We start from the raw sequence: 24,604 nt of genomic DNA, 5'->3' as shown, positions 1-24,604 counted from the left end.
AACATAACGTGGCTATATAAAGGAGTAGAACATAACATGGCTATATATAGGAGTAGAACATAACATGGCTATATATAGGAGTAGAACATAACATGGCTATATACAGGGAGTAGAACATAACATGGCTATATATAGAGAGTAGAACATAACGTGTCTATATATAGAGAGTAGAACATAACGTGTCTATATATAAGGAGTAGAACATAACATGGCTATATATAGGAGTAGAACATAACATGGCTATATATAGAGAGTAGAACATAACATGGCTATATATAGAGTAGAACATAACATGGCTATATATAGAGAGTAGAAACATAACATGGCTATATATAGGAGAGAACATAACATGACTATATATAGAGAGTAGAACATAACATGCTATATATAGGGAGTAGAACATAACATGGCTATATATAGAGAGTAGAATATAACGTGTGACTATATATAGAGAGTAGAACATAACGTGTCTATATATAAGGAGTAGAACATAACATGGCTATATACAGGGAGTAGAACATAACATGGCTATATATAGAGAGTAGAACATAACGTGTCTATATAGAGTAGAACATAACATGGCTATATATAGGAGAAATGAAGGTACATATATAGAGAGAACATAACATGGCTATATAAAGGAGCAGAACAGAACATGGCTATATATAAGGAGTAGAACATAACGTGGCTATATATAGAGAGTAGAACATAGCGTGGCTATATATAGGAGTAGAACAGAACATGGCTATATATATGAGTAGAACATAACGTGGCTATATATAAGGAGTAGAACAGAACATGGCTATATAAAGGAGTAGAACAGAACACGGCTATATATAGGGAGTAGAACATAACATGGCTATATATAGGGAGTAGAACAGAACATGGCTATATATAGGAGTAGAACAGAACATGGCTATATAAAGGAGTAGAACAGAACACAGCTATATATAGGAGAACCAGTACAAGTCTACTGTATGTGCACGGGTACGAGATAATTGACATAGCTACTGTATGTACTGTACATAAAGGTAGGGGTAAAGTGACTAAGCTACAGGCTAGATTAGACAGTAGCAGCAGCATGAGTGTGTGTGTGCTGTGGTGTGTGTGTGTGTATGGTGTCAGTATGCGTGTGTGCATGTTATGTGGGTGTGGATGTATGCAGTTTGTGTTGTGGTGTCAGTGAGTAGATGTGTGAGTAGATTTGTGTGTAATGAGAGATTCCATTATGTTTCCCAGGCCTACTTAAATTAGAAAAATTAAAAACGAGAGAAAATATTGCCCTTTGCTTTACACTTCAAATGTCATAATTTGCCCAACAATATCTAATCCTTCCTTTGATCAAATAAATGGATGTATCTCTAGCATCAGTTACTTTCCTGGTCAGTGAAGGCCTAATGGGAGACCATGCAGTAGACCCTATGCCTACCCACCTATTTAAGGGACATCTCCAACCCTGAGTGTCTCTGCTAAAATGGTTTGTATAGGTATAACACAGTTATTAGCATATATCTTATGACTGTCTTGTAGATGAGAATTCCTTCAAATGTATACCTTCTGATCAGTCTCAGATTTTTCCTTACACAGTGTCATGACTGTCCTGATCAGGTCAGGTTACAGGAGACCACAACCCTACAGATTCTCTCAACCCCAACAGAGGAGGAGAGATCTAGAGGTCTGAAGATGTGGGGGTTTTATGACCCCTCACGCCTCTGGTAAATCTTAGGCCACAGACAAATTCCTTTGGTCCTGTTACTATGGAGAACCAGCCTCAGAACATTAAACAAGAAATAAAGGGACTTTGGAACAATGGTTTCCGTCAGCCACAATGATGGTCATGACGATAGATGGAATATGAAAATGTATGTCATTTTTGTTTTGTTATTAAAGGTTAATAGATGACGTTATTACGGAAACATTGTAACGTCAACAGTTTAACTAGTATATGTTTGATGTTTATACATTGTACGTTGTATGGAAAATGTCCAAATCAAAGAGAATGTTTTGGTAAAGATGAAATGTGAAGTTAGTTGTCTAAAATTGGATTTGAATAAAATCTAGACCTTACCCATAACTTGGTATGCCCAGAGAAGGGCCCTAAAGGTGGTTATGCCCACTTCTGACACGAGGATATAAAACCTGTGAGTAAAGAATTTACAGAGAAGACTACGTGACCCAAGCTGCAGTCGAGGTCTAAAAAGTAAACGAACCCAAAACGCAACACAAGTTTGAAGACAAAGACATATTTTTCTACCCAAGCTAAGGATGAGTAGCTGTGTCTAAGCAGGTGAATTCATGTCGAACCACCTAGCTTCCACTTCCCATCAAATCGTGGTATCTACACTGTTTCATTCCTATGCTGTGAGCTCTGAGCTACAGAGCTGTCTGTCCTCCGAAGAGCCCTTCCAGAACAAGGGCGAGGAAACAGACTCCTAAGCCAAAAGGATACTGACATCGTGAGGACGACCAGAGAGGTGCGTCATTGAGCAGCCTGAATGGTCCACGCGGAGAATCCACAGAGACCTTCCCCATGTAATTACATCATTATGTTCTGACCCATAGGAGCGGCAGTTTGGGGCAAGGCTAGGGTTAGAATAAGCATAGCTGACAAATTCACCCAAATGTATATTTCTCTCGTGTACTTTCTCTTTTTCTCTCTCTTTTAAATCCCCATTTTGGGTAACACGCGCCATAGTGTGTTGGTCCGTTATACTAAGTTCTAATCAATAGCCTAGACTGTGTTTTTGTGTATGTGTATCTTTTATCATCATTTTAGCTTTCTAGTAAATACATATTCAACTAAGATTGGTGTGGTACGAACTCATTGGTGAGACCCGGGTCCGTGCAGATTCCCGGATTATACGATGTTCAGAACGAGATTGTAGAGGTAACTTATTAATTAGCGGCTGTTGTAAAATCAATATTCTGATATTCTTTGAGTTAATTTGGGAAATAGAAACTCAATAAAAACGTATTTTCCCAATAATTGCTTGATTCGGTTAATCACGCAATTAGAAACTTTTAATCATTCGATGAGCAACAGTCGTCATATTAACTAATACAACGTCACGACAACAGTATGGAATGGCAGGTACAAGAGGTAGGAGACTGCCACCACCTGGTGGGAGGTACAGAAATGGTCACCTCTTTCTTTTCAGAGCTGTATATTAAGGTTTATTAGACAGACTACACAAGGCAAAATAACTGCAAATTCGTGCAGTAGTTTTACATGATTGGTCTACAACTGCTTGCACAGGAAACATCAAACAAGGCAGCTATGTTCATGAATCAAACACATTTACTCACACGCAGGCCAATATGTTTCTCAAGTCCCTCACCAGCGTGCAAGATCACTTCTTCTCACGTAACATTCTCAGCAATGCTACAGTCAGCCGTGGCTAGGAGCCCGATAGCATGCAAGGGTACTTCTTCTCACGTAACATTCTCAGCTATACTACAGTATTGTGAGAGAGGAAAAGATGATTGAACAAAAGTGAGAAAATAAATAAAAATAAAATAAGGAACTAACAGCAAATTATTTAGGCTGACAGGTCTGTGTCATTACCTCCTTGTCTTATTGAATAGAGCTTCAAACTCTCAACCATTGATCTGTAGAGGTGAAGAAGAAACCATTAAGTTAGACAGGATCAATAGGCAAAAAATTGACCAGCACAACTTGTATTTGCCCAAAATGCCATATGGTCAATCCGCCCCTGCAGGTCTACCTTTACTTTGCTTTTTCTGTTCAAATGTCAGACTCAAAGGTTATGGGATGAGTCCGGACCCCAGCAAGTGAACTAGATAGAAAGTTATAAATTCACTCTTGTCTTCAATAGAAGAGCCTAAAGCAGTAAGCAGTCATTTTGATGGCCACTAGATGGCTGTAGAAAGTAATTTACTGTGTGATAGGTGGGCCAGGAGAAATGAGAAGCCTGCAGCACAGTGGAGGCTGGTGTGAGGAGCTATAGGAGGACGGGCTCATTCGAATGGCTGGAATGGAATACATGGAACAGAGTCAAATTTGTGGTTTCCATATGTTAGATGTGTTTGATATCATTCCATTATTCCCTTCCAGACATTACAATGAGCCTGTCCTCCTACAGCTCCTCCCACCAGCCTCCACTGCTTTAGCAGTGATTAAAAGTTAAGCTCGCTAATCAGGCTTACATGTCTGAGAACAAAACCAAACATTGTAATTTTGAAATCCATAAAGTGGAAGAGGTGAAGAATTTTGGTCTATCCAAGAATAGTAAAGCCCCCTTTACTGGCTCAAATAGCCGACCAATCAGCCTGCTTGACCGGATACGATGCTATTTTACTGTAAGCAAACTGACAGACTTTCAACATGCCTATAAGGAAGGCATTCAACAAGCACGTCACTTACACAGATGACTCATGTTTGGCTCAGAGAAATTGATAATAAAAAGATTGTAGGAGCTATTTTGTTAGATTTCACTGCGGTTTTTGACAGTCTGCTGCTGGAAAAACGTGTATTATCTCTTTACTCCCCCTGCTATATTGTGGATAGAGTTACCTGTCCAACAGAAGACAGAGGGTGTTTTTTAATGGAAGCCTTTGATTAAAGCCAGTGTATCTATCTATGTATGTGGGTGACTCACACTATACACGTCAGCTACTACAGTGAGTGAAATCACTCCAACACTTAAAGAGATGCAGTTAGTTTCAGAATGGGAAGCAATGATCATCCTAAATACATCAAAAACTAAAAGCATTATATTTGGGACAAATAATTCACTAAATCCCGTAATAAATCATGTGGAAATTTATCAAAGTTGGTGACAAAACTTCTTGGAGTAACCCTGGATTGTAAAATGTTATGGTCAAAACAACAGTAGCTAAGATGGGGAGAAGTATGTCAATAATAAAGTGCTGCTCTGCATTCACTATCAACAAGGCAGGTTCTAGTTTTGTCACACCTGGACTACAGTTCACTCATGTAGTCAGGTGCTACAAAGAGGGACCTCGGAAAATTACAATTGGCTCAGAACAGGACATTACATGTACATGGAGCACTAACATTAATAATATGCATGTAAATCTCTCATAAAGATGGACTTTATCACTACTTGTTGTTGGAAGTGTTGACATGCTGAATGCACCGAGGTGTCTGTTTAAACTACTTACACACAGCTCGGACATCCATGCATACCCCACAAGTTTCTTCCCAATCCCCTAGTCAAGAACAAACTATGGGAGGCGCATCGTACCACCATACAGCCATGACTAAAGTACATGGAACTCTATTCCACATCAGGTAACTGATGCAAGCAGTAGAATAAGATTACAACTAAAAAAAGATAAAATCACCTTATGGAACAGCGGGGACTGAAGACACGCATGTACAACACACACACACACACGTACATTGTAATATGGTTGTATGGTGGTTTTATACATTTTGTATTGTAGATATGTAGTGGTGTAATAATGTTTTATGATGTACTGTTTTATGTGTGATTTAAGTACCTTAATGTGTTTGGACCCCAGGAAGAGTAGCTGCTCCCTTGGCAGCAGCTTATGGGGATCCCTAATATATAACAATACAAAGAGAAAGTGTTTGAACTGGAATTTCAAGTGATAGAAAAAGATGCACCTGCAATACTTGGAAGATCAGCTTGTCTGCAAATTGGCTTAATACAGAGGATATTCAAGCTTGAACAAAGAACAGAGACTGACATTTTGAGTGAATATGAAGATTCATTCACAGGACTTGGATGTGTTCCAGGAGTTCATCACATACAAATAGACCCAGACGTCTCACCAGTGGTTCACTCACCCAGAAAGGTACCTGTAGCACTAAAATAAAAACTTGAAAAGGAACTGAACCGCATGGAAAAGATGTTGTCGCCATGCAAACTGAGGCTTCTGAAAGAACAAACAGCTTGGTTACAATCGTCAAGCCAAACAAAATATGGGTATGCATGGACCAACAGGATCTTAAAGCCATCAAGAGAGAACATTATCTTTTACGTACCATTGAAGAGGTAGTTGCTGAAATGCCCAACGCTAAAGGTATTTTCTGTGGTTGATGCAAACCAAGGATTCTGGAAAATCCAACTGGATGAAGAGGGCTCCCGACTACACATCAATATGCTGTTTGGGAGGTATTCATTCACAAGACTGCTCTTCTGAATCGCATCCCTCCAGAGGTGCCTCGCGCAGAATTCGGAAGGTCTGAAAGGTGTCATAAACATCATGGATGACTTGTTTTGGGTGATGACACAGAGCAGCACAACCGGAGACTGAGATAGCTACTAGACAGACTGAAAAGCATCAACTTGAAATTGAATACAGACAAGTGCAAAATCAGAATGACAGAAATTCTCTACATTGACATGTGTTAAGCAAAGAAGACTTGAAACCAGCCTCCAAAAAGGTCAGATCAATACAAGAAAGGCCAGGGCCAGAGGACAAAGCAGCGCTTCAGAGGTTCATGGGAATCTTGCAGTATATTACAAGGTTCATCCCAAATCTCTCAGATGTCAATGCACCACTGAGACAACTGCTGGAAGCAGACATTCATGGGACTGGGAGTCTGCACAGGAACAGAGCTTCAAAAGCATGAAAACACTTCTAATCAAATCTGTCACATGCGCCGAATACAAAAGGTACCTTACAGTGAAATGCTTACTCACAAGCCCTTAACCAACAATGCAGTTAAGAATAATGTGTTAAGTAAAAAATATAAAAGTAAAAAAATATAAAATGAAAGTTACAAATAATTAAAGAGCAGCAGTAAAATAACAGTAGAGAAGATATATACAGAGGGTACCAGTACACAGTCAATGTGCCTGTTAGTCGAGGTAATAGCAGCGGCGTAAATGGGAGGGGGGGCAATGCAAATAGCCATCTGATTAGCTTGTCAGCAATGCGCCAGTGTTAATGTACTATGATGTAAAAAAAGAAAAACGGACTATCTTTGGATGATCAAGCCCAGAAGGCTTGGGAGCTGCGATCCTGCAAGATGGTCAGCCAATCGCATACGGGTCAAGATCCGTCACAGACTGTCAAAAGAGATATGCTCAAATTGAAAAAGCTAACGGCGAAAGTGTATGGCTGCAAGAAGTTCTACCAGTACCTGTATGGAAAACAGATCCAGGTGGAGTCAGACCACAAACCCTTGGAAACAATCTTCAAGAAGTCGCTCCAGAAAGTACCAGCCAGACTGCAGAGAATGCTGATGAGACTACAGAGATACAGTCTACATGTGACAGACAAACCAGGAAAGGAGATACACGTGAATGATGCACTGAGCCGAGCATACCTGAAGGATTAGAGAGATAAATTGTTCGATGGTGAGCTGGATGTAAACTACATCGATCAAAAACCTCCTGTTTCAGAGGAGAAACTGCAGCAATTCAAAACAGCAACAGCAGAAGATGGAGAGTTAAAACTGGTCACAGAAACAGCTAAAAAAGGATGGCCAGACACGAGAGGGAAAGTTGCAAAGAAAATACAGCACCACTGCACCTTCAGAGAGGACTTGAAATACTCAGACGGACTGCTGTTCAAAAGTTCAAACTTGTCCCTCAGAAAATGAGAAGAAATATGAAAAATCCATGATGCACACATGGGAATTGTAAAATGTAAGGAAAGAGGAAGGGAAGTTCTGTTCTGGCCAGGCATGGCTAAATAGATTGAAGATGTAACAAAATATGCAGTCTGCACGTCCCATCCAATATAAGAGAGAGCTTAGGCCAAAGTTAGAGTAGACCTCTTCCATTACAATGACACAGAATTCCTACTATGTATGGATTACTACAAAATACCCAGAAATCTCCAAGTTCAGTGGGACAGCAAGTAACCACAATTACAGCACTAAAGTCATCTTTGCAAGGCATGGGGTGATCAATGTTTTGTGCCCCAACAATGGAAGACAGCTTGTGAGTCAAGAAATGTCTTGTGAGTCAATAGTTTTCTACCAGCTAAGAGTTCAAACATGTCACGTCGAGCCCTAGATTTCCACAGTCAAACGGCCAAGCTGAGAGAGTAGTTCAGACTGAAGAACCTGTTATAAAAAGTTATTTTTTGTACCTTCATTTATCTAGGCAAGTCAGTTAAGAACAAAATCTTATTTACAATGATGGCTTGGGAACAGTGGGTTAATCTGCCTTGTTCAGGGGGGAAAACAACAGATTTTTACTTTGTCAGCCCAGGGATTTGATCTTGCAACCTTTCGGTTACTGGCCCAACGCTCCAACCACTAGACTACCTGCCACCCCACATACAGTGCATTTGGAAAATATTCAGACCCCTTGACATTTTCCACATTTTGTTATGTTACAGCCATATTCTAAATTTGATTAATTTTATTTTTCTTCTCAATCTACACACAATACCCCATAATGACAAATTGAAAACATGTTTATAAATTCTTGCAAATGTATAAAAAAACTAAAACAGAAATAATACCTTATTTACATAACACATTTAGACCTTTGTTATGAGATGTGAAATTGAGCTCAGGTGCATCCTGTTTCATTGATCATCCTTGAGATGTTTCTATAACTTGATTGCAGTCCACCTGTGGTAAATTCAATTGATTGGACATGATTTGGAAATGGCACACACCTGCCTATATATGGTCTCAAGGTTGACAGTGCATGTCAGAGCAAAAACCAAGCCATGAGGTCAAAGGAATTTTCCTTGGAACTCAGGGACAGGATTGTGTCGAGGCACAGGTCTGGGGAAGGGTACCAAAACATTTCTGCAGCATTGAAGGTGCTCAAGAACACAGTGGCCTCCATTCTTAAATGGAAGAAGTTTGGAACCACCAAGACTCTTCCTAGACCTGGCCGTCTGGCAAGACTGAGCATTCGGGGGAGGAGGGCCTTGGTCAGGGAGGTGACAAAGAACCTGATGGTCACTCTGAATGAGCTCCAGAGTTCCTCTTTGGAGATGGGAGAACCTTCCAGAAGGACAACCATCTCTGCAACACTCCACTAATCAGGCCTTTATGGTAGAGTGGCCAGACGGAATCAACTCCTCAGTAAAAGGCACATGACAGTCCACTTGGTGTTTTCCAAAAGGAAACTAAAGGACTCAGATCATGAGAAACAAGATTCTCTGGTCTGATGAAACCAAGATGGAACTCTTTGGCCTGAATGCCAAGTGTCACGTCTGAAGGAAACCTGCCACCATCTCTATGGTGAAGCATCATGCTGTGGGACTGGGAGACTAGTCAAGGTCGAGGATAAGATGAACGGAGAAAAGTAGAGAGAGATCCTTGATGAAAACCTGCTCTGGACCTCAGACTGGGGTGAAGGTTCACCTTCCAAATGGACAAATACACTAAGCACATAGCCAAGACAACGCATGAGTGGCTTTGGGAAAAGACTCTGAATGTCCTTCAGTGGCCCAGCCAGAGCCTGTACTTGAACCCGATCAAACGTCTCTGGAGAGACCTGAAAATAGCTGTGCAGCAACATTCCCAATCCAACCTGACAGAGCTTGAGAGGATTTGCAGAGAAGAATGGGAGACACTCCCAAAAATACAGGTGTGCCAAGCTTGTAGCTTCAACAAAGTACTGAGTAAATGGTCTGAATACTTAAGTAAATGTGATTTCAATTTTTCATTTAATTTCCAAAAATATTTGATATTTTTTTCTTTGTCATTATGGGGTATTGTGTTTTAGATTGATGAGGAAAAACTGATTTAATCAATTTTAGAATAAGGCTGTTACATAGTGAATACTTAGCTCTCATTGAGTAAAGAAACACCCCTGGATGGAGTATGCACACCTACTGATGGGAAGGAGGCTGCAGACAAAGATTTTTAAGTCAGAGAGATTGTTAAATCCAGGACTCTATCAGCATATCAGGAACAGGCTCACAAGCAGACAACAGAGACAAAACACTACCTTGACCAAAGCACATGTTAGCTTTTGGTCATGAAGGAAGGAGAACGAGTCAGGAACAGACAAGACAACAAATAGCAACCAACGATTTTAATTGGAAAACATGACCAGCCAAGGTCATATATAGTACAAACACAAAATGAGAGAATCTACTGAAGGAACCCGAGACACCTGTTAAAAACACATGAAACAACACGCCCAGAGAGACACTCAGAAACCATAATGGACTTACCTTATCCAGTGGAAAGAGAACCTGAAACAAGAGTCAGCCTGGAAGAAAACTACTCACCTGTGTGCTCCAACACCAACAACACCAAAACAAACTATGTAAAGCAACAATGTAAACACTGACACACCAGTGAATTCAACTCGTTATGGAAGACCTATCAGAATGCCAATTCTGTCAGTGTTTGTAGTTCAAACAGAGACGGTTGAAAAACAAACAAAAACCAAAATAGAAAAATAAAACATTGACAAGACATTAATAATAACAATGTAATGACTATTGTGATGTCTATATTACCAAGAAAAAAAGCAATGCTTGTTTGCATATTGTTTGCAATGTGAAACACTGAGTTGAAAGAACATTGTTTTGAGAAACAAATGATCCAAAGAAAGGGAGAAGTCATGTATATACTTACCCGTAGTGCCTGAGGGCTGCTCTGTTACTATTTACTACATGTCATCTGTACTTTGCACTTCACCAATACGTCAGATAAACATGGTTATTGTACCCACATTCCTGTGTGCTAGTATATTACAAAGCCTATTGCTCATATGCCACAAGAAAGGAAAGGTCAGTTATTTCCTTTACAACCTAAACAACGTTAGAAACGGAGAGTAGTATCCAACTTCCACTTAAGGAAGTGTTTTTGTTCCATAATGTCGATCTAATCATCATATGTGTAGGTGTTGTTTTGGCCTTTGTCATCACTAACCAGGTCAGTGTACTCAAATACCAAGATTGACACCTTAACTCTGTTGTGTGGTCCAGAAACTTTCCCCAGGTCAGCCACAAGTCACCAAAGTGAAACCATAAGAGGTGCACAGCACAGCCTGGCATGCAGCTGAGACTGGGAGATTTTAGAGATGCAAACATTTGAAACACAACCTTGTGACATGTTATCATATTAATGCACTGAAGAGTGGGGTTTGAAATGTTGCCTTGACCTGGATTTTACTACAGTACTTTCACACAGAAAGAGAAAGAGAATAGAAAAAGAAAGTGAATCACACACTGACACATCAGGAAAGTGAATGGACTCACATTGAACAGTGCCAAAACACTATCAAAATCTATCAGTTCAATTTGGTTTATAGTAGTAGCTGACAAATCACAGTGTAAAATCTATTTAGGGGAAAGATGTGAATGATTCATTTTCACTTAAAGGTCTATGTTTATCACGCCCTCGTTTTCTCATTGGTTGTGAGTGGTGTTCCTCTTTCTCTATGAGAGTAGTATGAATAGTAGGAGGGCCATTCCCCTACGTGAAGAGTTATCTATCTTTGTTTTCCTTCAGTCACTCAGGAAAGAACCAGCCCGACCTGCCTCCTGTCCTGAACAGCTACAGAGGAACACAGAGCAGAACACAGACATAAAGACGTCCTCGTCGGATACAGACGCAACACACACACAGCAGTGTTCTGAGGTTTCACAGCAGAGGAAGCCAAGAGGACAAACACACACAGCGGCTCCATCTCTCTCTCTTCCTGCACGCCCTCTGCTGCATCTCAGGGGACTGAGGTTGCTCTACCCGAGCCTCTCTCCCCCCCCACGGCCGGACGTTGCAGATTGATGATGCCGCAGCAGTCAATGGATCGCTGTGAGGTTTCAGAGAACTGCCACCATCATAGCCCGGGGGCCCAGGGGAGCCAGCGGTGCCTGGTCAGTGGACTCCTTCTCTGGGTCGGTCTCCTCACCGTCAGCCACGTGGTCTCCATCACCCTACTCGTCATCACCAGGCCACACGCACTGGTAAGACTGCTAACCTGCATAGACACACACTTACACACTCTCTGGTGTGTGTTAACTATGTAATGCTGTTGCTAGTTTTTTATTTAAAAAAAGAGTCCCTGACCATCACAACTTAGGGAGGGACATAGTTAGTGAAATCAAGTTGAATTAAATCTGAGATATGTATTGTAGCTCACTTTGTGTAAAAAAGATGAGATCTTGAAGTTGGATCAATGTGTGTCAATAGAGCGGTGTATTGTAGCTGTGGTAACACCGGCCTGTTGCACCTGTTGAGTACGAGCCTCTGAAGTGGTTTCAGTAGCATCACAGCTGGTGGGGGAAACGCATCACTATGTGTGGTTTAGTACTGGTGACATCAGAACCCTGTTCTCCAATATGAAAGGGCTGGGTGTGTGCTACTGAATGATCACTGTGTATATCATATTAATACTGTTTCATAAAGCCTAGAGTAGAGCTGAATACAAAATGTCTTTCTCAGGCAAAATGTAGTTACTTACAAGTTACTGATAGGACAATCATCATGATATTTCCCATCTCCCTCCCCCAGCCTCTGCCAGAAATAGTTTCAGCTCCAAAACCCACAACAGACTCATCTCTGGTAAGCTAACCACAAGACTGGTTTAAACATGTTTCCAACCTCTAAACAAGTTTTAACATGTCCCATGCAAACGTTTGGTTCATTTTTGCCCCCTCCAAGACAGAGAGTATTCATAACATCATCATATACATGATTATATATATCATATACATCATCATCATCATCATATATCATCATCATCATCATATATCATCATCATCATATACATGGCCTGCCAATAGGATATACAATAGACCAGGGTTTCCTAAAACTCAGTCCTGGGGTCTCCCTGGGGTACACGTTTTGGTTTTTGCCCTAGTACTACACAGCTGTTTCAAATAATCAAGGCTTGATTATTTGAATAAGCTGTGGTGCTAGGGCAAAAACCAAAACGTGTACCTGTGGGAGGACCCTGGACCAAGTTTTGGAAACCTGCCAATAGATCATTTTGAATGCATCTTGGAAGGGACCTGAGCCTAGGCTAGGCCATACCTCGTCAGTCTCTCTTTCTCTGTCTGACTTATCATCCTCCAGGCTCTCAGACAGTAGAGGGCTCAACCACCAGCCTCATCGCACTGCAGGGGAAGGTGACATGTCATAACATCATATCCACATGCAGGGAAATGCCACTGTGCAGATGTTCCTTCTCTGAAATCAGATTTAAATCTCTGTTTTTCAATCATGAACGTTTGGCATACTCCATTAGTAAGTGTTAATGGAGGCAACTAGTTGAAATTCATTCCTAAATGTGATAGGCATGCAACATCTAGCCCAAATCCAGACATCTTTATTATTATTTAATGTATCAATAAGCCGGGTCTCAGGGCATTCCATAGAGCTTGTGAGGAATCGCCGACCCGTTGTCGTACATGTTTTAGCAGCATGTTTCCCGTGTTGGATGGTATCCGTAATCGTTTCTGATGGAAACGTTGTGGTACATGTTTTAGCAGCATGTTTCCCGTGTTGGATGGTATCCGTAATCGTTTCTGATGGAAACGTTGTCGTACATGTTTTAGCAGCATGTTTCCCGTGTTGGATGGTATCCGTAATCGTTTCTGATGGAAACGTTGTCGTACATGTTTTAGCAGCATGTTTCCGGTGTTGGATGGTATCCGTAATCGTTTCTGATGGAAACGTTGTCGTATGTTTTAGCAGCATGTTTCCAGTGTTGGATGGTATCCGTGGTTAGCTTCTGATGGAAACGTTGTCGCATTGTTTTAGCAGCATGTTTCCCGTGTTGGATGGTATCCGTAATCGTTTCTGATGGAAACGTTGTCGTACATGTTTTAGCAGCATGTTTCCCGTGTTGGATGGTAAATCGTTTCTGTACATGTTTTAGCAGCATGTTTCCGTGTTGGATGGTATCCGTAATCGTTTCTGATGGAACGTTGTCGCATATGTTTTAGCAGCATGTTTCCGTGTTGGATGGTATCCGTAATCGTTTCTGATGGAAACGTTGTCGTACATGTTTTAGCAGCATGTTTCTGGATGGTATCCGTAATCGTTTCTGATGGAAACGTTGTGGTACATGTTTTAGCAGCATGTTTCCGTGTTGGATGGTATCCGTAATCGTTTCTGATGGAAACGTTGTCGTACATGTTTTAGCAGCATGTTTCCGTGTTGGATGGTATCCGTAATCGTTTCTGATGGAAACGTTGTCGCATATGTTTTAGCAGCATGTTTCCGGTGTTGGATGGTATCCGTGAATCGTTTCTGATGGAAACGTTGTCGTATATGTTTTAGCAGCATGTTTCCCGTGTTGATGGTATCCGTAATCGTTTCTGATGGAAACGTTGTCGTACATGTTTTAGCAGCATGTTTCCGGTGTTGGATGGTATCCGTAATCGTTTCTGATGGAAACGTTGTCGTACATGTTTTAGCAGCATGTTTCCCGTGTTGGATGGTATCCGTAATCGCTTCTGATGATGGATGTTTTAGCAGCATGTTTTCCGTTTTAGCAGCATGTTTGGTGTTGATGGTATCCGTGAATCGTTTCTGATGGAAACGTTGTCGTACATGTTTTAGCAGCATGTTTCCGTGTTGGATGGTATCCGTAATCGTTTTGATGGAAACGTTGTCGTACATGTTTTAGCAGCATGTTTCCGTGTTGGATGGTATCCGTAATCGTTTCTGATGGAAACGTTGTCGTACATGTTTTAGCAGCATGTTTCCGGTGTTGGATGGTATCCGTAATCGTTTCTGATGGAAACGTTGTCGTACATGTTTTAGCAGCATGTTTCCCGTGTTGGATGGTATCCGTAATCGTTTCTGATGGAAACGCTGTCGCATATGTTTTAGCAGCATGTTTCCGTGTTGGATGGTATCCGTAATCGCTTCTGATGGAAACGTTGTCGTACATGTTTTAGCAGCATGTTTCCGTGTTGGATGGTATCCGTAATCGTTTCTGATGGAAACGTTGTGGTACATGTTTTAGCAGCATGTTTCCGGTGTTGGATGGTATCCGTAATCGTTTCTGATGGAAACGTTGTCGCATATGTTTTAGCAGCATGTTTCCGTGTTGGATGGTATCCGTAATCGCTTCTGATGGAAACGTTGTGGTACATGTTTTAGCAGCATGTTTCCCGTGTTGGATGGTATCCGTGAATCGTTTCTGATGGAAACGCTTGTCGCATATGTTTTAGCAGCATGTTTCCGGTGTTGGATGGTATCCGTAATCGTTTCTGATGGAAACGTTGTCGCATATGTTTTAGCAGCATGTTTCCGTGTTGGATGGTATCCGTAATCGTTTCTGATGGAAACGTTGTCGATGTTTTAGCAGCATGTTTCCCGTGTTGATGGTATCCAATCGTTTCTGATGGAAACGTTGTCGTACATGTTTTAGCAGCATGTTTCCCGTGTTGGATGGTATCCGTCGTTTCTGATGGAAACGTTGTTTTAGCAGCATGTTTCCCGTGTTGATGGTATATCGCTTCTGATTTAGCAGCATGTTTCCGTGTTGGATGGTATCCGTAATCGTTTCTGATGGAAACGTTGTCGTACATGTTTTAGCAGCATGTTTCCGTGTTGGATGGTATCCGTAATCGCTTCTGATGGAAACGTTGTCGCATATGTTTTAGCAGCATGTTTCCGTGTTGGATGGTATCCGTAATCGCTTCTGATGGAAACGTTGTCGCATATGTTTTAGCAGCATGTTTCCCGTGTTGGATGGTATCCGTAATCGTTTCTGATGGAAACGTTGTTTATGTTTTAGCAGCATGTTTCCCGTGTTGATGGTATCCGTAATCGTTTCTGATGGAAACATATCTTTTAGCAGCATGTTTCCGTGTTGATGGTATCCTAATCGTTTCTGATGGAAACGTTGTCGTACATGTTTTAGCAGCATGTTTGGTTGGATATCCGTGAATCGTTTCTGATTGTCGCATATGTTTTAGCAGCATGTTTTAGCAGCATGTTTCCGTGTTGGATGGATGGTATCCGTAATCGTTTCTGATGGAAACGTTGTCGCACATGTTTTAGCAGCATGTTTCCCGTGTTGGATGGTATCCGTAATCGTTTCTGATGAAAACGTTGTCGTGCATGTTTTAGCAGCATGTTTCCGTGTTGGATGGTATCCGTAATCGTTTCTGATGGAAACGTTGCGTATATGCGTTTTAGCAGCATGTTTCCATATCCGTAATCGTTTCTGATGGAAAGCATGTTTTAGCAGCATGTTTCCCGTGTTGGATGGTATCCGTAATCGTTTCTGATGAAAACGTTGTCGTACATGTTTTAGCAGCATGTTTCCCGTGTTGGATGGTATCCGTAATCGTTTCTGATGAAAACGTTGTCGTACATGTTTTAGCAGTATGTTTCCCGTGTTGGATGGTATCCGTAATCGTTTCTGATGGAAACGTTGTCGTACATGTTTTAGCAGCATGTTTCCAGTGTTGGATGGTATCCGTAATCGTTTCTGATGGAAACGTTGTCGTACATGTTTTAGCAGCATGTTTCCCGTGTTGGATGGTATCCGTAATCGTTTCTGATGGAAACGTTGTCGTACATGTTTTCTCTACAACATCCGCAGAGTACGACCCTGCCTCACACAGGAAGCGGCGCAGGTCCTAATCCAGGCACTTGTCATCTCCCGTCTGGATTACTGCAACTCGCTGTTGGCTGGGCTCCCCTGCCTGTGCCATTAAACCCTACAACTCATCCAGAACGCCGCAGCCCGTCTGGTGTTCAACCTTCCCAAGTTCTCTCACGTCACCCCGCTCCTCCGCTCTCTCCACTGGCTTCCAGTTGAAGCTCGCATCCGCTACAAGACCATGGTGCTTGCCTACGGAGCTGTGAGGGGAACGGCACCTCAGTACCTCCAGGCTCTGATCAGGCCCTACACCCAAACAAGGGCACTGCGTTCATCCACCTCTGGCCTGCTCGCCTCCCTACCACTGAGGAAGTACAGTTCCCGCTCAGCCCAGTCAAAACTGTTCGCTGCTCTGGCCCCCCAATGGTGGAACAAACTCCCTCACGACGCCAGGACAGCGGAGTCAATCACCACCTTCCGGAGACACCTGAAACCCCACCTCTTTAAGGAATACCTAGGATAGGATAAAGTAATCCTTCTCCCCCTCCCCCCTTAAAAGACCTAGATGCACTATTGTAAAGTGGCTGTTCCACTGGATGTCATAAGGTGAAAGCACCAATTTGTAAGTCGCTCTGGATAAGAGCGTCTGCTAAATGACTTAAATGTAAAAAATGTAATGTAAAATGTATGTTTTAGCAGCATGTTTCCCGTGTTGGATGGTATCCGTAATCGTTTCTGATGGAAACGTTGTCGTACATGTTTTAGCAGCATGTTTCCCGTGTTGGATGGTATCCGTAATCGTTTCTGATGGAAACGTTGTCGTACATGTTTTAGCAGCATGTTTCCGGTGTTGGATGGTATCCGTAATCGTTTCTGATGGAAACGTTGTCGTACATGTTTTAGCAGCATGTTTCCGGTGTTGGATGGTATCCGTAATCGTTTCTGATGGAAACGTTGTTGTTTGCGTCACTGAGCAGTGCACAAGAAAGTGCTAACCTCATCCCCTCCAATTTAATTAAAAGATGGATTCCCCAACTGAGCACTCACATGGTACACTCTCGCTTCTAGACAGGTAAAGAGAATGTCAGCAATCAGACAATAAAATGTCACTTAAGGCCCCAAAAAGGGTAGGGCCAGCTCTGACTGCATGTGTGGATATGGGTGTGGGTTTGCAGACCTGCGAGCCACTGCAGCCCATCATGATGAGGTCAGTGTGTGGCCCCCTTCCCCATCAAAGTTGCACATCCCTGCCCTATATGGAACGTTACTGTTAAAATAACTGTGCTTACTGTTATATCTGTATAAGTGACAGCAAACTCTGTAGGGATATGTAACATCTAGACATAAGTAATATAATAACTACAGGTTCTACCATGCCCACTGAAGGAAAACAGTACAAAGGCAGATATCTTTTCTTTTTTTAAAGTTGTTAAGCTTGGAGGTTTAGGTTTGCTTGTTAGACACTATAAATAAGCAGTAAATATTTCACTGAAATATAAAACGCACAACAGAATAAACAATCACCTTAATGGAGGTCTGAGTCACTATACTGGTTGCTCTCCCAATGCCTCTCCAAACACAGCCAACTAAAACAGAAATCCACTATTGCAGTGGCAGCACAGAACAATAGAACATTTTTAATATGGTCACATACAGTACCAGTCAAAAGTTTGGACACACCTACTCAGGGTTTTTGTTTATTTAGTCTATTTTCCACATTGTAGAATAATAGTGAAGACATCAAAACTATGAAATAACACATATGGAATCTTGCAGTAACCAAAAAAGTGTTAAACAAATCAAAATATATTTTAGATTTGAGATTCTTCAAAGTAGCCACCCTTTGCCTTGATGACAGCTTTGCACACTCTTGGCATTCACTCATCCAGCTTCATGAGGTAGTCACCTGGAATGCATTTCCATTAACAGGTGTGCCTTGTTAAAAGTGAATTTGTGGATTTTGTTTCCTTCTTGATGCATTTGAGCCAATCAGTTGTGTTGTGACAAGGTATGGAAGATATACAGAAGATGGTATTTTACCAAATAGCACTAAGTCCATATTATGGCAAGAACAGCTCAAATAAGCAAAGATAAATGACAGTCCATCGTTACTTTAGGACATAAAGGTCAGTCAATGTGGAACATTTCAAGAACTTTAAGCGTTTCTTAAAGTGCAATCGCAAAAACCATCAAGCGCTATGATGAAACTGGCTCTCATGAGGACCGCCACAGGAATGGAAGACCCAGAGTTACCTCTGCTGCAGAGGATAAGTTCATTAGAGAGTTACCAGCCTCAGAAATTGCAGCCCAAATAAATGCTTCACAGAGTTCAAATAGCAGACACATCAACTCTTCAGAGGAGACTGTGTGAATCAGGTCTTCATTTTTCAAATTGCTGCAAAGAAACCACTACTAAAGGACACCAATAATAAGAAGAGACTTTCTTGGGCCAAGAAACACAAGCAATGGACATTAGAACGGTGGAAATCTTCCCTTCGGTCTGAGGACTCCAAATTTGAGATGTTTGGTTCCAACTGCCATGTATTTTTGAGATGCAGAGTAGGTGAAAGGATGATCTCTACATGTGTTGTTCCCACCATGAAGCATGGAGGAGGAGGTGTGATGGTGTTGGGGTGCTTTGCTGGTGACAGTGATTGATTTAGAATTCAAGGCACACTTAACCTGCATGGCTACCACAGCATTACATCCCATCTGGTTTGCGCTTAGTGGGACTATAATTTGTTTTTCAACAGGACAATGACCCAACACACCTCCAGGCTGTGTAAGGACCATTTGACCATGAAAGAGAGTGATGGAGTGCTGCATCAGATGACCTGGCCTCCACAATCACCCAACCCATTCGAGATGGTTTAGGATGAGTTTTTTTTAAACCTTTATTTAACTAGGCAAGTCAGTTAAGAACAAATTCTTATTTTCAATGACAGCCTAGGAACAGTGGGTTAACTGCCTGTTCAGGGGCAGAATGGCAGATTTGTACCTTGTCAGCTCGGGGGTTTGAACTTGCAACCTTCCGGTTACTAGTCCAACGCTCTAACCACTAGGCTACTAGACTACACAGAGTAAAGTAAACGCATCCAACAAGTGCTCAGCATATGTGGGAACTCCTTGGAAAAGCATTCTAGGTGAAGCTGGTTGAGAGAATGCCAAGAGTGTGCAAAGCTGTCATCAAGGCAAAGGGTGGCTACTTTGAAGAATCTCAAATATATTTTGATATGTTTAACACTTGTTTGGTTACTACATGATTCCACATATTCCATGTTTTATAGTGTTGATGTCTTCACCATTATTCAACTATGTAGAAAATAGTCGACCCTTGAATGAGTAGGTGTGTCCAAACTTTTGACTGGTACTGTATATCAGCATTGATACAGATAATGTAACAAACATACCTTCAGAGCACATTTGACCTCACCCCAAACTCTTCTTCAAAAAGTCAGCATGGTTCTCAAAATGGTTGCCCTCAAACATTAATGTGCTCAGAACCAATACAGTACAACATCTCCAAATTCTCTTCAGGAACAAAAAGCACTCTTGAACAAATACCAAAAATTGTGGATAAATTAGGATAGTTCAGTTAAAAATAAATCAAATATCTTACAATCTATCAAAAAAGAAATTCATTAAACAAAATCAACCTGCTTTTCTGTAAAAAAAAAAAAATCCAATCAGGTCCCTACACAGGCTATAAAGACCCCTGTGAGGGCGGGACATTTACTAGCGACAATAGTCCTTGCAGTGCTTCTGCCAGGAAGTCTTGGAGCCCCAAAAACTTCTCGGCTGCAGATATAATGATGTCCAGCTTCTTGGACTTCTTAGACACTTAGTCACTGTGGCTATAAATGCCACAAAAATCCACTTTCTTCACAATGAGTGTATCCAGATCACTCAATTGACTTAAAACACTAGCAACTGGTTGGAATGCATCCACCTCCATATCTTCAACACTGTGGCCTCTTGCTCCTTCAACTCTCTTCACTGCCTCCACATAAGAGATCTGCTGCCAGCCCTGATTCTTGGCACCTCAACCTCTTTCACCCTTACAGGGCACTCAAGGAAGTCCAGAGAATGATCCCCACCACAGTTGCAACATTTTCCATTGACAGATTGTTCAATACTATACTTCTCCCATCTGCAAAGATTTGACACATAACCATATCCTTTACAAATTCCACACTGTAATGGTTTGACACAAATGCTCTCACCATGTACCTCACATACTGTATCCAATCTTCACATATTCAGGTAGAGTCTCCTCAAACAACAATAATATCGATAGGCTTTTCTCCTTCCTTCCATTTACCATATGGGTCAGGTGACGTGCACTGACCACTCTTGGGATTTTCTCCTTCCTTCCATTTACCATATGGGTCAGGTGACGTGCACTGACCACTCCTGGGATTTTCTCCTTCCTTCCATTTACCATATGGGTCAGGTGACGTGCACTGACCACTCCTGGGATTTTCTGACTAAGGTACTCATGCACAGACTCCAGCTATAACTCCTTTGGCAGACATTTATTCTGTTCTTCATCAACACAAACAAGGCCACTTCTAGTCACCATGATTGAATCCACCTTTCCCACTGCTTTCTTCACATATTACTAATATTACTAATGGATATTACTAATGGATTTCCCAAATTAATCTCCTTGTCCAAAAAAACTCAGTCCAATAAGAAATGCATTATTGGACCGGTCGTTGTCTTCTACTACAACTTTTGCTAGTTTTGTTCTATTCTTTGATTTCACAATTTTCTATTTATTGTCACGCACTTCACTTGCCGCACTTTCAGGTTCAAGCAGTCGCCATTTCCTCCACTCAAGCCATTTACTATTGACACCACTGCAATGGCAGCTTAGACTAGTCTAGTCTGGTCTACTTTCTTAATTGACTTGACTAATTGGCTTTTATACCTTCCTGCCTGCGCTTCCCTAAATAGGGTCCCCAGGGAAACATAGACAACAGCTGTAGTTCGTACCCTGTCACAGATAAAAAGGATAGTTTGAAGATCATACTTTGTTCCAGGGTTGGGGTTAATTATATTTAAATTCCAGTCAATTCAGGAAGTACACTGAAATTCAAATTCCAGTTCCAATTATCTTCAGTGCTTTTCAATGAAAATTACTTTTGAATTGACTGGAATTGAAATGGAATTGACCACAATCCTTCTTTGTTTTACTGTTAGGATTTGATTCGTGTTGCTTGGATGCCCACCATTACTTCAATGAGTAGAGATCAGTGACTAATGACGAGTTATTTCTGTCTCCACAGAGCATACCCCTGGGGCCACAAAGAGTGCCATGGCAAATGCTCACCTTTGAACCCACAAGTATAGATGGTGAGAGTTCTTAGAAGGTTCAGTCTCTTTGAATTTTTAGCTATAGTCACAATTAATTTATATTCCAATTCTAGTCACATTATTGATGCCAGTTTTCAATTTATCATCCACAGATAATGATGCCTCGGTGGCGAGAAGTGGGATCAAGTGGAAGACGCAGTCCAAGGCGAATCATTTTGTCTCCCTAAAGGGCGGATCCCTGACCATCAACCAGGATGGTTGTTACTTCCTGTATCTTCAGGTGACTCTGGAGACACCAGAGGTGTCTGGACAGCACATAGTGAGAGTGAACAAGCCCAACAGAGTCCTGCTGGAAGTAAGGATGACCAACACCTCCCTCAGCACAGGGTTCCTGGGTAGGGCTGTGGATCTAGCAGCCTCTGACACCCTCACAGTCACTGTCTCCCCTGGTGCCAGGATCAACACCACCTACACCGCCACATACCTGGGCATCATAGGTCCAAAATGATATATGTAGATTCTATTGGATATAGACACTCCTGTCTTCATAGACACATGCTGGGGGCTAGATCTGGGAGTCATTTGGTAGGGGTTGATTGAATAGATCCTGGGGATCTGGAGTTAACTGGGATCAACCAATCATCCCACCACCTGTCAGAGAGATGGAGTAGTGGGGAAGATCATGTGGGAGAAACTGATTCAGTCGACTCCCTGCCCATCACAGAAGATTATTCCACTCCTTTATCCTCTACCTAGCCTTCCAACTGGTTTTGAGCTGCAAGGATTTTCTTTCCAGAATTCTACAGATTGTTTTATTTTATTTTTATTTAACCTATATTTAACTAGGCAAGTCAGTTAAGAACAAATTCTTATTTTCAATGAGGGCCAACCAAAATGCAAAAGGCCTCCTGCAGGGAAGGGGGATTAAAAATGTAACATAATAATGCGTCTTGTAATTTTGGAAAAATATGTTTAAAAGTATTGGTCATCATGGGTTATGGGTTGTACTGTTACTTTAGCATGTTTCTCTCTTGGATGAAGTAGCACTGTTTTTATCGCTCAGGATTATAGTTAGTATGTTTTTCCAGTACCGGTAAATATTGTTTTTTAAGCTATGAACGAGGGGATTGTTTTATCAAGTCATGTGCACAGGGTTGTTGAGAGAATGCACAGTATCAACATATCTTTAATGATTACTTTAGTACTGCTTTTAAAATATATTTATGTCTTATTACAATATTATCTTATTATTATTTTCTTATTTATTTTCTATATCTATTTTGAAGGACATGTTGAGTATGTTGTAGGATGAGATGTAGAGATAATCAATGAATGTATGTCACTAACAAGGTTTCCATTCAATCGTTTTATGTGAGTAAAGTACGTCAGGTAAAACATTTAATGACAGGCCTGATGGAAACAGAAAATGTTTCGGTAAACCTTCCAAATGTAGACAAATCAAAATACGCTATACAGTGTGGGATCTTTTGTGTCGGTAAAATTAGTTATGCGAGAAATGGCAGTGGAAACACCTTTATGCGCAAATATTGATGTAATAACCATTATATCGAAGTAAACTTGGAGTCACGCCATGATAAATGGTGTGGTTCTCCCACTACGACTCGGGAAAGCATGCAGTTCATTAGGCTACAGATTAAATACATTATGATGAATTTCACAGGGTGGTGAATGTGCATGGTGATGCTCCTTTCCAATAAATATCGAGGGTCTTCTTCTGGTGACATGATGATCGATTCTTGGCTGCCTTTTGACAAATACAAATAATATTGCTCTTATCCAATAATGTTGGTAGCCTACCTCACTGTATCTGCGAGCTGTTGGCTAGAGCGCATGTTCCAAGATCAGAGTGCACATTTCCTACTCCATCAGTAGAGTTGAAAATGCGATGGAAACCCATTTTTCCATTCGGTAGGCTACATGGGAATTTAAAGGCAAGAAGTTATTGTTATCTGCACTACGTCCTCCAAGCGCAGCCTTTTACCCATAAAAAAGTATGTTTGATGGAAACATCCCTGGCGGGGGAATGCACATATCGTTTTAGCAGATTTTTAGAATATTAGCATGAAAATCTATCGCAAATTGGATGAAACCGACTTTATAGCGCCAAATAAACTAGAATAAAATGTACGTTGTTACGAATTCCACAACGGAAGTTCCCGCTGGGAAACAGGAATGCAATCTATTATATTAAGAAAGCACTGGATTTTTTTTTCTCCAAACAAATAAATGAAGTACAGTATTTGACTTGTATATGGCTTTTATTTCACCTTCAACTATTGTTTGTTGAAGCCAAAATGACAGAAATGTGGACTAATTCATGACATGTTGTGAAATTATATGAAAATAAAGCACACATAGATTTAAGTGTAATTGTGTCATACCAACGCTGTGGGGGGTGAGAGCTATTATAAACAGATGTGAAACCACCAGATGTGAATCAGTACCAACACAGTGAAATAAGGGTCAAATCGAACTACAGATGTAGGATCATCATTTGATCCCCCTGTTGCAGAATAACTTGTAGTATATTTGAGGTTTAAAAAGGCTTCTAAAGTTTGTCATTTCTACACTGAAATTTCAGACTTGATTTTCCATTAAGAAAAATGTATCTACAGTGCATTCAGAAAGTATTCAGACCCCTGGACTTTTTCCACATTTTGTTACATTACAGCCTTATTCTAAAATGGATTAAATTGTTTTCCCCTCATCAATCTACTGTCACGCCCTAACAATAGAGAGCCCTCTGGGTTCTAGCGTTTGTATTTCTATGTTGGTGGTTTTGAGTTCCCAATTAGAGGCAGCTGGTAATT

The 24,604-nt window shown here is 41.2% G+C and overlaps 1 protein-coding gene across 3 annotated transcripts; it reads left to right on the top strand.

Annotated features, from left to right (window-relative positions):
• The first annotated feature begins 11,346 nt into the window (after positions 1-11,346).
• tnfsf18 (TNF superfamily member 18) lies at positions 11,347-23,684 on the top strand. 3 transcript variants are annotated; one of them, XM_029625787.2, is made up of 4 exons: positions 11,347-11,853; positions 12,401-12,451; positions 21,746-21,812; positions 21,926-23,684. In XM_029625787.2, the coding sequence occupies exons 1-4, from the start codon at positions 11,674-11,676 to the stop codon at positions 22,279-22,281; spliced, it is 654 nt and encodes a 217-aa protein (XP_029481647.2). In that variant the 5' UTR covers positions 11,347-11,673; the 3' UTR covers positions 22,282-23,684. The 3 variants fall into 3 exon arrangements, with proteins under 3 accessions (XP_029481647.2, XP_064872533.1, XP_029481648.2); XM_065016461.1 differs by lacking the exon at positions 12,401-12,451; XM_029625788.2 differs by lacking the exons at positions 11,347-11,853; positions 12,401-12,451 and adding an exon at positions 17,355-20,946.
• The last annotated feature ends 920 nt before the right edge of the window (positions 23,685-24,604 follow it).

This window comes from Oncorhynchus nerka, unplaced genomic scaffold (assembly GCF_034236695.1).
Source record: "Oncorhynchus nerka isolate Pitt River unplaced genomic scaffold, Oner_Uvic_2.0 unplaced_scaffold_974, whole genome shotgun sequence".
Lineage (NCBI taxonomy): Eukaryota > Metazoa > Chordata > Actinopteri > Salmoniformes > Salmonidae > Oncorhynchus > Oncorhynchus nerka.
The sequence above is the reverse complement of the archived record's forward strand: the minus strand, read 5'-3'. Positions and strand labels throughout refer to the sequence as shown.

Coding starts and splice junctions, on each gene's coding strand:
- tnfsf18 (XM_029625787.2), top strand. CDS start 11,674: ATGATGCCGCAGCAGTCAATGGATCGCTGTGAGGTTTCAGAGAACTGC. Junction 12,452..21,745: donor CCACAACAGACTCATCTCTG/GTAAGCTAACCA, acceptor CTGTCTCCACAG/AGCATACCCCTGGGGCCACA. Junction 21,813..21,925: donor TGAACCCACAAGTATAGATG/GTGAGAGTTCTT, acceptor TATCATCCACAG/ATAATGATGCCTCGGTGGCG.